This window comes from Patagioenas fasciata, chromosome 1, assembly GCF_037038585.1.
Source record: "Patagioenas fasciata isolate bPatFas1 chromosome 1, bPatFas1.hap1, whole genome shotgun sequence".
NCBI classification, from domain to species: domain Eukaryota; kingdom Metazoa; phylum Chordata; class Aves; order Columbiformes; family Columbidae; genus Patagioenas; species Patagioenas fasciata.
In genome coordinates this window covers 98289230-98302500 of record NC_092520.1, presented here as the reverse complement: position 1 = coordinate 98302500, position 13271 = coordinate 98289230, and the positions used below count along the sequence as shown (strand labels likewise).

The window sequence follows — 13271 nt, the reverse complement described above, 5'->3', positions numbered from 1 at the left end:
TAGCAGTGACTTCTGGCAAAGATGTTATACTGTAGGCTATAGTGGTATAGATGCAGTGATGTAGTGTTAAAGGAATGCAGCAAATTCAGCCACCTGTGCAACAGTGAGTGGCCTCTGGCAGAGGAGGATGGCAGCCTGAGGTCCATAGTACTTTGAACTACTGCAGCTAAATCTGCGTTCATCTCTGATGTAAAAGTCATCCTCTTGACAGGCATGTTGACACTAGAATGATTAGGCTCATTTTAAATATCCATGTAGTCAGCTTAAATTCATTCCCGTAACACTCTGGGTGTTTCATCGGTGCATCTTAATCAGTGTAGCAGAAACACCAGGCTCCAAGCCTTGACATTTCTATATGCTTCTTAGCTATTTATTTCTTATCTCACTGTTGTTAAATTACTAAAAATGGCAGGTAAATTCCCCCCTCTTTCCAAAGAAAAAGAAATGGAAATGCACATGTGGTGCATAGTTTGGATTATTGGTGTGACTCTGTACATGTCAGAGGGTAGGAACCTCCAGAAGAAGTCAGAGTGCTGGGATTTGGTAGATATGTACAGCAAACCACATTTACAGAGTGTCTTTTGATTCCACTCTTTCATTAGATACAGACTCTAACAATAAAAAGCATATTTTCTTAGAGTCCCCTGCATCAAGGAAAGATGTATTTTGCCACAGTAGTAGTAATTCTTTTTTTCCTTAAGACTTAGTGATTATTCTGCAACCTTGCGAGACTTTGTTCCCCCCACACCACTTACAAGTCCTATATTTAGACATCCTGCACAGTAGCAGTGCTCTGCATATAGTGTTGCTCTTATTATTGCACTGTGTTGTGTCATTGCTGAACAAATTTTATCATCAGAGTGAGATCCTTGGGCATCTTAAAGTATTGTAGGAGGCTTTCATGGATAGTGCTACAAGTACCGACAGTTAAAATATATGCAGTGAAAATGGAAAAGTATTTCATTGGCTGGCTTAATTCTCTATTAAAGCTGGCAGCAATACTTCAGCTTTGTCTTTACTTGGAAGGGTAAAGGCTCCTTTATGAAGCTTTGGACTATATGGGTACTACAGAGTGCTTACGGAGTGTGAGTGTGCTGGCAGACACAAGTACCGTGTGTTAGTTACATGGACATCTTGGAGACATTCAACCTCCTCTCTGCAGAAATAGACAGCTGTATGTTGTTACACACTGAAACTTTATCTTGTTACATGCTGAAAATTTATCTACACAGGAAAGCTAGTTAACTGTAAACTGTATGTTTATGTAACTGATATTAATGCGCCATGTTATCAGTCTTAATATACATTAAACATAAGATAGTTTATGCTATTGAAAGGGGAGCAAACTTCACTAGACGCAGTTTAGACAAAGCTTTTCAAAAGTAATTCACCTTCAAAGACAGGATAAGCTGGTGCTTACATGTGCTAACAGGGAGCAGCCTGTCAGATAGTAGTCAGCTTTGTAAATTTGCAGTTGGTGCTTATTGTTCACAGCCATCCCTGTGTAGGCTGTCTCAAAGTCCTTAGATTTTCTAGGTAGTCTTTGGCAAGATTTGCTTTCTTTCTTAAAAGAATTCTGTTTGAAATCCAAACATGGTGAGAAACTGAAATGACCATTTAGAGCACTATAACATCTGTATATGTGTCATATAGTTATTGTCATTTGTGAAAGTTACATATGATGCCTTTGAAGTTCGCAGAGGTCCGTTTAATCGTAAGCATATGGTTATTGAATGTTTTGGTCTATAGTCTAACTGCTATTTTCCATACTTAACTGTGTTTACAATTCTTTTAGTTGAAATGTTATCTGTATTTTTGTGCTGTCAGGATTCTTGTTGAAATTTTTACCATCTCAAAATATTTTACTCCAAAATTATTTTATTTGGGACTACACAGCAAATGTGGTGCTTTTGATTGTTATAAAGGATCTTTATATCCTTCTTTTGCTGCACCCACGTAAGTCAGTTAAATGCAAAAAAGCTGCATCTGTTACTGTGATTGAGAGTTACTAGTTTCTAACGTACTGGGATTTGATGACTAATACTGATCATAGTATAGCCATTTGTAGGTTAGAAAGATACATTTCCTAGAAGAAAGGAAATAAGCCCATATACAGAGCTTATTTTGTTATCTTCCAAGGAATTAAGTCTTATTAATTTTCAAGTTAAGTTTCTATACCTACAACATTCATAAAAATGAAGAGTTTTAACCGTATTGTGTTTGGGGTTTTTTTTGTTTGTGTGTTTGGGTTTTTTTTTTGTTGTTGTTGTTTTGGTTTTGTTCTTTTTTTTTTTTTTTTAATTTTTGTTTGGTTTTTTGTTGGTTTGGTTTGGTTTTTTTGTTTGTTTGTTTGTTTTTAAATTGGGACTGTGTATGTGTTCTTACTGGTAGAAGCATAAAAATAACTTCACTGTGTGGTGTTAGGGTGAGTACACTGCGAACACACATAAAATACGTTGTTATAGACTTGAAGTTCTCTCTTGAAGTTTAGCTGATCTCTGTGTCTTCAAAATTCATTTAGCAGGAATTTACATACAGCTTTCTTGGGAGGGTAATGGGAAGTGTATTCCTCTAGTTAAATATTGCATTTTGATTGTTTTAGTACATTGTTTATCGGGCTCTTTATAGCTGAGATCTGCAGTTCGTGTTCAGTAGCAAAACGTTGAGCATTTTTACTACAAAAATCTCAAACCAGCTTTTAATACAAGTTTTTGCTTTTGTACTCATTGATAGAGGTAGTATTATTCCCAGTGATACTTAATTTCTAAAACAAAAGGAGGATAATAAATGTATATTTCTGTCGTTACTTCAAAAACTGTGGCTTCACTATAGCAAAAGAAATGTAAAAAACTTTATGGTGAGTGACACGGAAGTGTCTGGAAGGGCCTTTTCCAAGCAAATGTCATTCTGCTGCAGGCCAGTGGGTGCAAGGCTGCTCCTGCTGAGCCTGTGCCAAGGACCTGGTGCAGCAGCAGAACCCTCACCCCAAGGAGCCCTTGCCCAGGGCCCGTGTGCCGGCAGTAGGATTTTCAGCCAGTACAGGGCTTGGCTCAGCACTGCTGCTGGGTTCCCAGCTGCACCTCGTCCAAGGAGAGGCAGAGCAAATCTGCCCACCAAAGGTTGTTGCCAGACTCCCACTCGAACTTGTGAATTTCGTGCAGAAGGGCTGAGTTTTAAGCATGGCCAGAACCTATACATCTCTGCTGTTAGCTGTATGTCAAGTTTACTTTATGCGTGGCTGGATACTGCCATTCTGCTTTCTTTAGCTTACTCACTGGGGTGATACCAAGTTCTGGTTTAAGTTGTATGTAGAAGTTACTAACAGTATTCAGAGAGCCTAATTACGGAATATTGACCCTTTAAAAAGTACTTCTTTAACATGGTGATCCAGTCTCTTGACTTTTTCTATAGTGTTTCGCTTGGGTTCATATAGTCCTTACTTTATCCCAAACTCATTTAGTCATCCTTTTTCAAGGGAGGTAAGCTAGTACTTTGTCCCGTGTAGTTTGCAGAGAGCTCAAAAAGTGTTATTAATAGATGCGCCTTTTACTTATTGAGTAGAGATTGAGAGCTCCCTCTTCAGCCTGTCTCCACCTTAATTCAGCAGAGCAAAGGACTTAGAAGCTGGATAATAAAGATGAGCAATGGGAAAAACCGAGGAAAGACATCATTTTTTTAGCACCTTGGAGGTCAAGAAGTGTTTCAGTCTGAGCTGGGACAACTTTCACAGAGTTTAGAGACTGGATCTCTCCTAGTCAAACTATGTTTGCTGGAAAGTGTCACCTTCTGTCTCCCAATAATAATAAGATATTCTGAGAAATTTTGTGGGACTGTCAGTGAGGTAACAATTGCAACGTTTTTAGGATAAGGCTAATGTGTAAAGGCAGACAGACAATTAATTTCTCATATGTGAAATGTTGTGCTTGTTGTTACTGTTCCTGGCCTGTGCTGGGCTGGTTATCTGTTGGGGAAAGAGTCTTGTCTATGAGGGTTTTTTCATACTAATGGGAACAATAACTCTGTATAATATAACCACTATATAATATATTAATAGTATTTCTTCCTCCCATTCTTTTATATCTTACAGTTTACATGCATAAATTTGAGGACAAGGCTATCCCAGCCACATACTAATTAGTTGATTAGCCCTTGCTTTGTTTTAAAATGTATAGAGTCACGTGATGGCTCAGGAGCAGACCATGATTGACATAGGGAAAAATGTTTAAAGAAGAGAACACCGAAAGAAATTCTGCTTATTGGTGAAAATAAGTCCACCTTTATACATTAAGTAGATGATGTTTATATATTACGATATCAGATACCATGAACTTCAATACTGCTTGTTAACCTTTGTTTTAGCCTATCCTAGTGTAAGGCAGTGCAAAAACAAAGAACTGAAAGTACTTTCCATAGTGCTAATTACAGTTGGGTGCTGTCTCTGTAAGTGGTATCTTGAGGTACAAAACTGAACTTGTGACCAAGAATTTTTTTTGTCAGAATTACTGTAAAAATTGCAGAAAAGCTATCCATAATAGAAAACCTTATATATGGGGACCAGGGAGGAGCAGGGTCAGGGAGAGACAGGATGGACAGAACAAAACAAAGATAAATAAGATAAATGGATAAATTAAAAAACCCACACACAAAAACCCAGTAAACACCTGTGCTAGAATAAACTTCATGCACAGGAGGAAGTGAGTTGTCCTGTAGTATTAGTTTTTATGTATTTGAGCTGCACTGGATTGGGCCTTAAATGTGTTAATATTTGCCAGTTGTTACATACATACCCTTATTTAATTTGATGTGTTCAGGAAGACATTCCAGCTTCATCTCTAATGTGGATAATTATTTTCTATTACCTTCTGGCATATTCTTGCTATCTGACAATACTTAGTTGATACAGTGTGTTGCCTGATGGTATTCTCTGGGGGGAAAAAGAATATGCTTTGGCAGGTAGGAACAGGTGGATGTAACTTGCCTTTTTATAGCTGGAGCTCTAGATTAACCGTTTTTGTTGTCCTTATTATTCTCCATTTGGCTCTTTTTCCTATATGCTTATTTCAAAACCATACTGTTCATGTTACTTGTAAGTCACATTGAAATTCCTCAGAAGCCTATTTGTTAAATAATCTCTTTTCAAATGCTCACAAGTTTTTAAAAAAGTTGTCTAAGGGAAGCATTTTTTTACATCTTTTAGACACTACAGGTTTATTTATGCTTGGACCAGAAAAGACCCAAAATTATTAACGATTTGGGGTGAAGTAATGCACGAGAGTTGATTCACAGTATAACTATAATTGACCTACTACAGGATAGTGAAGTGCAGTAATAATGAAAATCCTCATCTCATAGGGACGATTTTATGAGGAAGCAACATGGTAAATACTCACCTACCAAAAACTGACTGATCTGTTAATGTTGCTAGGATTTTGCTTGTTGCTTAAAAACAGAACAACATCAGAGATATGGAAATTCTGTTTTTTTAAGGTAAAAGTGATTATTAGAAAAGAGATTCAGAAATCATGCATTACAATAAAATAAAAATGTACACAGACAAAAATAAAAGCTGGGAGATTGTAATTTTGCTGTATGTAAACAAGCGTTGTCATATGAAAACTGCTCGAGTGAAGCCATAAGGTGAAAGGAGATGCTTTGTACCATATATTGCAAAACATACCAAATAGAAAGCTCAGTTCGATTCTTGGTTTATTTGTGAATAGGCTGTCTGGTCTGTAGGAACAGACTTGGTAAATGTTTCGTTTTCCCAGACTAAAGTGAATGCTTAAGTAGGGCAAGATCATTGCAGAGGCTGAAAAGTTTCTTTATACCCATATTCCTCTGAGAATGTTGAGGAAATATTTAACAGAGACCTATTCTATTCATACAGTGAAATGTGGTTGTTTAGGAGGCTGAGAAGGGGTCAAACAGAAGGTGCTGGCCTAGCAATTGATACTTCTACAAGGAGCTTCCCTTGGAGGGAATTTGGAAATGCAGTAGCTGAGTCATTGACTAAAACATGCAAATCTCATTAAGATGCTGTTGTGGAGAACAATGGGGTGAATGCACTCATCTTGTTAAACTGCTGTTGGAGTGTCTGGATGAAAGAGAATTCAGGAGGTGATTCTGGGAGGTGTTAAGTGTGATTTGGTTAGTCTTCCCTACCAATAAAACTGATTGCAACAGTAAATTTTAAGGTGGTTATAAAACAACTAAATTGTTATGTTGGGTAAACTGTCTACATAGTAAACTAAATTTCTTTAAGCCTCTGAGCAAAATAATAGATAAAAGAGTGTACTATTAAATTAATTATCGTTCCTTAGACTCCTAGAGAAAATCTCCTGTTGAGGTCATTAAAAAAAAAAAAAAAAGGAGAGAAAAAGCCCAACCAACCAAACAAGTAATTCTGAGCAGAAGTGAAAACCCTGTGATTAAAAGAAGAACATATGCTAGGAATAAGTGCTCTGAGTTTAGTAGAAAAGATGATTGTTAACCAAGAGTGTGCTGTGTTGATGAGTTGTGTATGAGGTCTCCTAAAAAAGACTGTTATCAAAAACTCTCTTCTGTACTCTTAGAAATGTAAGTATATTTTCCCTGTGAGCAATCCTCCTGAATGGGGAATTAATGAAACGTTGTCACAAGACTTGAGATTTAGCACTCAAGCTGTTTATTTCTACTGAAGTGAAACCAACTGCTTTCTAGCTCTGTGTTTCAACTGGTGCTTCTAATTAACATCCTGGTGAAGTGATGTTAAAAATCCAGTATCTGTCTCAGTTGGAAGGGTTCATCTCTTGCCCTCTCTAAAACCCACAAGAGGTCAAGGCCTTCCTTTAAGCAGTGTAGGGAAGTTTCTGAGTTGACTTGTTTATCATGAAATAAGAAATAGCTTTTTATAATTCTTTTTGAAAGAAGAGGAAACACTAGGGAAGCAAAGAAGAAGGCTAGAGAGCAATTTGATGAGAAAAGCAAGTGACAGGAGACCAGGAGAGATTAACTGCATCTCCAGGGACCTTGTAAAATGATAAAAGTTATAGGATGGCAAACAGAAGATGGTCTGGGCTGAACAGTCTGGAGAAGGGTCTGATAAATATCCAGGATGTACACAAGCATAGGAAATCAGCTTCGTGAGGAGGAGTGGGGAAGACAGTGCTGAGGTGGACAAACATCTCCTTGCTCCGTGGGCTCTGTGGTGAAGCCTGGGGCAGAAGCAGACTTGTGCTGGTCTTTTCTGAAGGTGTTGCTCCCTGGCAATTAAGTCTGCTTTCTGAAGTCAATTAGTGAATCACTGGTTAGGGAACTCTGCAATCAAGAGGCAGAGAGTTCAAATTTGTTTGAGGGGAAATACTTTTTGGAGAGAAGAGCTGGATTAAGTTTGTGGTTTGTCCTTAAAAACGAAAATAACAAAAGCAATTCTTGTTTTATTGGGAGGTTTCTTTGTAAGCAAAGGACATTTTTGGTTTGACGACAGAGCTGTTCAGCTGCTCTAAAGGCACATCTGGCAAGTGGGCTTCACCATAGCGAAAGTTATAAGAATAAAATCAGAAGTATTGTGATTTCACAAGCTAAACGCTGCTTAGATTAAGACATTCTTTTTTGTTACAGAAGGCAGATACAGAAATCTGCAGATGGGAAGTAGAATTATCTGGGAGTAAAAACAAAATAGAAAAGATTTGTAGTTTAGGGGGAAGGTAAGCATATGAAGAAATTTTGTACCACTTGTTATAATGCTTTTCATGCGTAAGTCATTAATGTGATTCTGTTTGTCTTACAGCCTAAGAATAAGATAATTAATTAGCAAATGAAATAGAAAAGAAAGATGTAAAAGTCATTAAGAAAATTTTAAAAAAAGGACATTACTTTTTCTGTAACATGTGGTTAACCTATGAAATTCACTGCAAGCCTATACTACTGAGATCAAAACCAGAACAGAATTCAAAAATTATTAGAAATACACTTGGATAATGAGAAAACCCACAATTCTGTTGTATGATTTTCTGTACGTTAAAAAAGAAAGCTCTCTGGGAGTATTGCCAGCTAGTACGTGTTGTGGTAGAGAATTGCATGAGAAACAGGTCGCACAATTATCTGGCATTACTTGCATTTGAGCATAATGTAAGCCTGGCTTAACTTCTTTATATTCGCTTTTGAGAGCTCATGTCTTTCTCCTAGAAGGAGCTTGGGGAGGTGAGCCTCAGAGAGCCCCAGTTAGTCATTGCGAGTAACCACCTCCTTCTCAGATTGATGGTTGTTGACAGACATTTTTCTGTGGTTTTGTAATAACTTGCAGTATGAAAGCAGTTAATCATGTCCACTAATTGTTAACAAAGGCTGTGTATTTCTGTTTTGAATCAGGACTGGGTCAAGTAAGTACTGTGCATCCCAGTGCTTCAACTGATTCCTTCTGAAGGCACACTTAAAAATGTTTCATTCATTTTTCTTTGTACATTAACAAATTCTGATAGATTTGAAACAGAATAGCACATAAATACACAGTTCCTTATATCCATGTTCTAGAAAACTCAGAAATGAAGCTGAGGAAATTATAGACAAGAATTAAAAAGAAGAAACACAAAAAATCTACTGTTTGATGACTGCACAGAGCTATCAGAATAGTTAATAGCAGCAAGAGAGTTAAGTAAATATTTTTGTTTTCTGCTTGGGGAAAAGGCAGATACAACGTTCACATCATGGGATGTACAATAGCACCCTCTCTGTTTTTGCAATAATCAAGGAGAAGGTTAAACAGAAGTTATATTTAAATTTGGCATTGTTAAGTCAAAGGATTAGATAGTATATATCCATGCACTCTGAAAGAGCAGACCAGAGAATTGTTTATCATTCATACAGATTTTTTTAAACAGATCTTGGAAAACAGAAAAAGTTCCACTATGAACTGTTGAAAAGCACTCTGGAACTACTTTCTGAGAAATAAATGTAATCCTCTGTCTGACATTAGGTTTGAGTGAAATAATAAAGTTATTGAGGTGATAAATTTAATAAATACAAAGTATAGTGAGTAATGATAACGAGTCCTGGTTCTTGGAAAATAAGTTATCATGTTAACTTAAATATTCTTGATGTAGTTGTGAGTTTGTATAATAAAACAGAGTTAAAATGGATACAGCTATGTAACACACTTGGCTTTTAAATTATATGATCTCTTTTTAGTCAACTAGGATGATGCAAATTCAATGCAGTACCTATGAATTGTATAGCAACTACCTGATAAGTTTCATGTAATTGTAAGTGTTTCAGTGATGTTGCCTTGGCATCAGATTTTGGTCTCCTTTCATTTAGTTTTTGATAGTGACATAGGGCTCCAGCCAGAGAGTCTCTAAGGCTGGAGGAGCTGGAGTACAGCTTTCCATGGGACAGGGATGTCCCAGCTGCATAACAAGCTTCTGGATGTCTATGCATGCTAAACTCAAGGGAAAAAGTGTGGTAGATGGATGAAGGCATCATCCCAGGCATCATCGATCTTCATTTGTCAAGAAATCCCTAGATAACATTGAATTATTTGTATTAATGTTTCTAAAAGCACAGGCTGCGGAGCTAGTGCCTGTATGATGAAGAGGACAGATGACTGTTGCAAAGCAAACTGGGTCACACCTCTGTTTCTGGTTAACTGCATGTTTTGGTACAGCCAGAGGGGAAGCTGTTCTCTAAGACTGCAAACTGTTTTTAGAAGGTGTGGGAATCTATCCTAGAAAGCAGTAAAATGGGAAAAAACGGGGTATTTTAATTGATGGCGATTGATTATTCAAACGATGCCTTGATTACATGAAATCCAGGAACCTGTTTCATCTGTAGTGGTTTGTATTGCTGATAAGCATGGCAGTTTGAGCTAGTTCTTCAGAGTAAAGCAGTTGCATGACTTGTTGCTTTTACCCATCGAGGAAGTTGCAGTGGACTGAGAGCTGCAGCTTTGGCTCAGGACAGTGCTGCACATCAGTTTGCACATTTCTGAGACTGACAGCTGCTCCTGTCTTTTCTTCCCTCTATGGGAATGAAGGGAGCTGTTCTGCCCGTCCAGTCTAACGAAGAGACAGTTCCCTCTGGAAAGCTGGTTGAAATTAGTGAAGCCTGTCCTTCCTTTCATTCCTCCATCACTGTGTTCTAGATGACCCTTTATGCATCCAATTTTTTGGGGGGCTTGTTTTTTCTCGGACATTGCATCTGTTGCCTCTTTCAGGCAGTATGAAATCTTCTCACAAAAACTAGGCTCTTGAAACAATGATGTGTGAGATTTTCCTCATGGTTGCTGTGGTCAAAAAGGATCTTTCAGTTCCCTTGCACTGCCCATAGTTGTGTTTTTCCAGAGGTGGAGAGGCTGGCAGTTGATACTCACACTGCTTCATTTCAGGTGCTGGTAGCAAGTCATTTTAGTACTTCTGTGGGGTTTTTTTAATCATGTCTATTGCTGTGTTTTGCACAGTATCAATTACAGCATAATTTTTAACGTTATTAATAGTGAGTTATTCTGATTCATAGTTAAAAAAATGATGATACAGTGAAACTGGTCTGTTAAATACAACTTTAAATATTTTGCCCGTCTGTTTTCTGTGCCATTTGAATTACAAGCATTTTGCTATCTCAGCTTTGCTTTTCTTTGACCCCTTTACTCCCTTGAAATTTCCATGCAGGGTTTCAGTAACTTAGTAAGAAACTATTGCATACATTCGGTAATACCAGCTTCATGTGCTGGGTTTATGAGATCTCTCTGTTCATCTAATATTTTCTTCTGTACTCTCTGTTTTCTTCTTTATCTCCTTTGCCTTTTCAGACCTGTAGTTTCTCTAGCATACAGAAGCTTCTCCTTTCTCTGTTGTCCCCTTCCCTGAAGACCCCACAGTTCCCTGGTTTTGCTGAGCTTCCACTGTGCTGATTATGTTGTGATTACAGTACCTTAAGTCATGCTTGTTCTGAGCAATGTCCAATTTTCTTCAGGTTCAGTCTTCCTTCCTTGCCTCAGAAATTGCCTGAGAACTGTTTTATCGATGCAAACTGCGTTTTGTCAAAGTTCTCTTTAGTTTTTAATACTAAGCATTTGCTTTTGTTGGTTTTATTTTTCACTTTGGTAACACAAAGATTATAGTTACTTCTAATACCCGCTGTTCAGATTATAGTTTTGTTTTGTATAGGTGGTCTCAATCTCAGATTCATGCAGCCATGATCAATACATGTCTTTGGGTGATGATGATTTTATATTGCAATGTTTTTTTCTATCTGTTTTTATGTGGGAACAATGAAGTCTTTGCAGGAGCTACATCAGACATTAAACATTGGCCAGTGAATTTTCTCCCAAGCTGAATGATGCCTAATCAAAGCTTCCGCATTGCTCTTTCAGTTTCTTTGAAGTTGCAATCTAGTCTGGCATTAGACTCACCTAACACAAGGAATAAGCTGTGTTTGGTGTTGTGACATGTGTACTTTGGAGGCAGTTCTTAAACATGTCTCTGTCAGTGTTGCTGTGATCTTCTCTCAGAGGGGAGCAGTGTATGAGTTAGAAAGCTGCCATAAGTTCTTAAGTTCTGAATGGAATAACTGACTTGTTTGTCCTGATGAGCATCAGTTTCTCAGGATGCTTGTGTTTGCTGCAGCCTGGGGTAGGTGAGATGTTTGCTTATTTTCTCTTAAGTGTTTGTCGTAGCAGTCTGATCTGATCTCAAGCCCCAAGTCCACCTTACCTTGTGGTTTGTGGTAGCTTGATTAGAAGCACTGCTCTCAGATGTCAGCATCCAGCTCTATGATGTTTCTCAGTGCCAGGATGAGAGTTTCTGTGTTTCAGAGACAAGCTCTATTGCTAGGAGTTTCAGTATAAATCAGCTGTGGTTTATACTGAAGACTGTTGTTACCAGAACAACTTTTTTGTAACTGGTAAATTTTATGAAGATACATGACTAAATTATGCATTAGAAACATCCCGTTTTGTGGGGTGTTGAGAAGTGGTAGCAACAGTTAGTGAATCAAGTGAGGCTGGGAGAAGGATTTAAATACTGTTTAGTTGGAAGAATTTTGAAGTAGTTGAGTCATTTTTAACAAACAAATTCAAGGGATGGTTTTGTTAAATACTTTTGTGGTGATGGGGACTTGAAATTAAATATAGACTAAGCTCAGAATGCAGATTTTTCGGGTCATTCATTATAGAAAGAGTTAACACACATGGTGGGTTATCTACATCTAGAAATCTCCAGAGAAAGGCTGCAAATACAACCAGAGAGGTTCTCACTCAAGTACGCATATGATTATTGACACAGCAACTCACTTTGGTACTTTTCCTCTATTGCTCAAACAAATAGATTATGCAGCAGTGGCTCCTTCTGGCTTCAAAATGGGTAAATCAGAGAGGGGTAGGTGGTTGTTCAGTTTAGTTCCATTAGTGTAGTTGGGTTTTGTGACTCAGGAGTTCCTTGGCAGTGTCATTTTCTGACTTGGTGCTTTGCACAACATTGCTGGGCTGCGTTATCTCAGCTGCTGTGAACTGATCATCCGTCAGGCAGTGCCAGCCTAATAAGGTTCTACTTGAAACCTACTTTCTCTGTTGAATTTTGTCAAATGAGTCATACTTGCTTTTATTTAAAATGGCTGTGTTTTTAACTAATAGTGATGATGTTGCAGATTTGGCAGGCAAAGTGGGAATTATTTTGAATAATATCAAATTATACACTGAGAATTCTTGATTAAAATATATGAGCTTTATTTGCATCTTGAATTACGGTTTCTCCTCATACATCATTATTTTGCAGAAGAGATGACACTAACATGTATTTATTTTATTTGTCAAGTATTGACAGAGGCAGCTGTTCTTTCCTTTTAGGAATCTGGGTAAAAATGGTTTATCTAACAGTAGTATTCTGTTGGATAAATGCCCACCTCCACGACCACCGCCTCCACCGTACCCTCCCTTGCCAAAGGACAAGCTGAATCCACCTACACCTAGTATTTATGTAAGTAAATCTAATGGTAGAAGTACATTGCTGACTGTCTTTTTTTAATTGTTTGGATATGTGAATTACATAATGTAATTATTAATATTTTAGAGATGCATCGTTCATAGCTGAATTCTAATTACAGTGGTTTTCCAACTAGGCTATAAGCAGGAAAAATGCTAACCTTAAAGAAAATTTTGAGATACAGTTTACTCTTAAAAGTACTTCTAAACTAAGGATTTCAGTAAACAAGAGGAAAAACAGCTTCAGAATTTTTTTGTTTATTTTTAATACTCAAAATATTGGCAAAATAAACAGAACCGTTCATTAGATACAATATTTCAA

At 37.5% G+C, this 13271-nt stretch overlaps 1 protein-coding gene across 8 annotated transcripts in view; it reads left to right on the top strand.

Annotated features, from left to right (window-relative positions):
* The window catches only part of KDM6A (lysine demethylase 6A), a 155247-nt gene that overhangs the window by 119752 nt on the left and 22224 nt on the right, over positions 1–13271 (top strand). For all 8 annotated transcript variants that reach the window (XM_065860541.2, XM_065860533.2, XM_065860559.2 and 5 more), the window contains one exon: positions 12815–12944. In XM_065860541.2, the coding sequence (XP_065716613.1) occupies positions 12815–12944 (130 nt within the window). The remainder of the gene's footprint in view (positions 1–12814; positions 12945–13271) is intronic.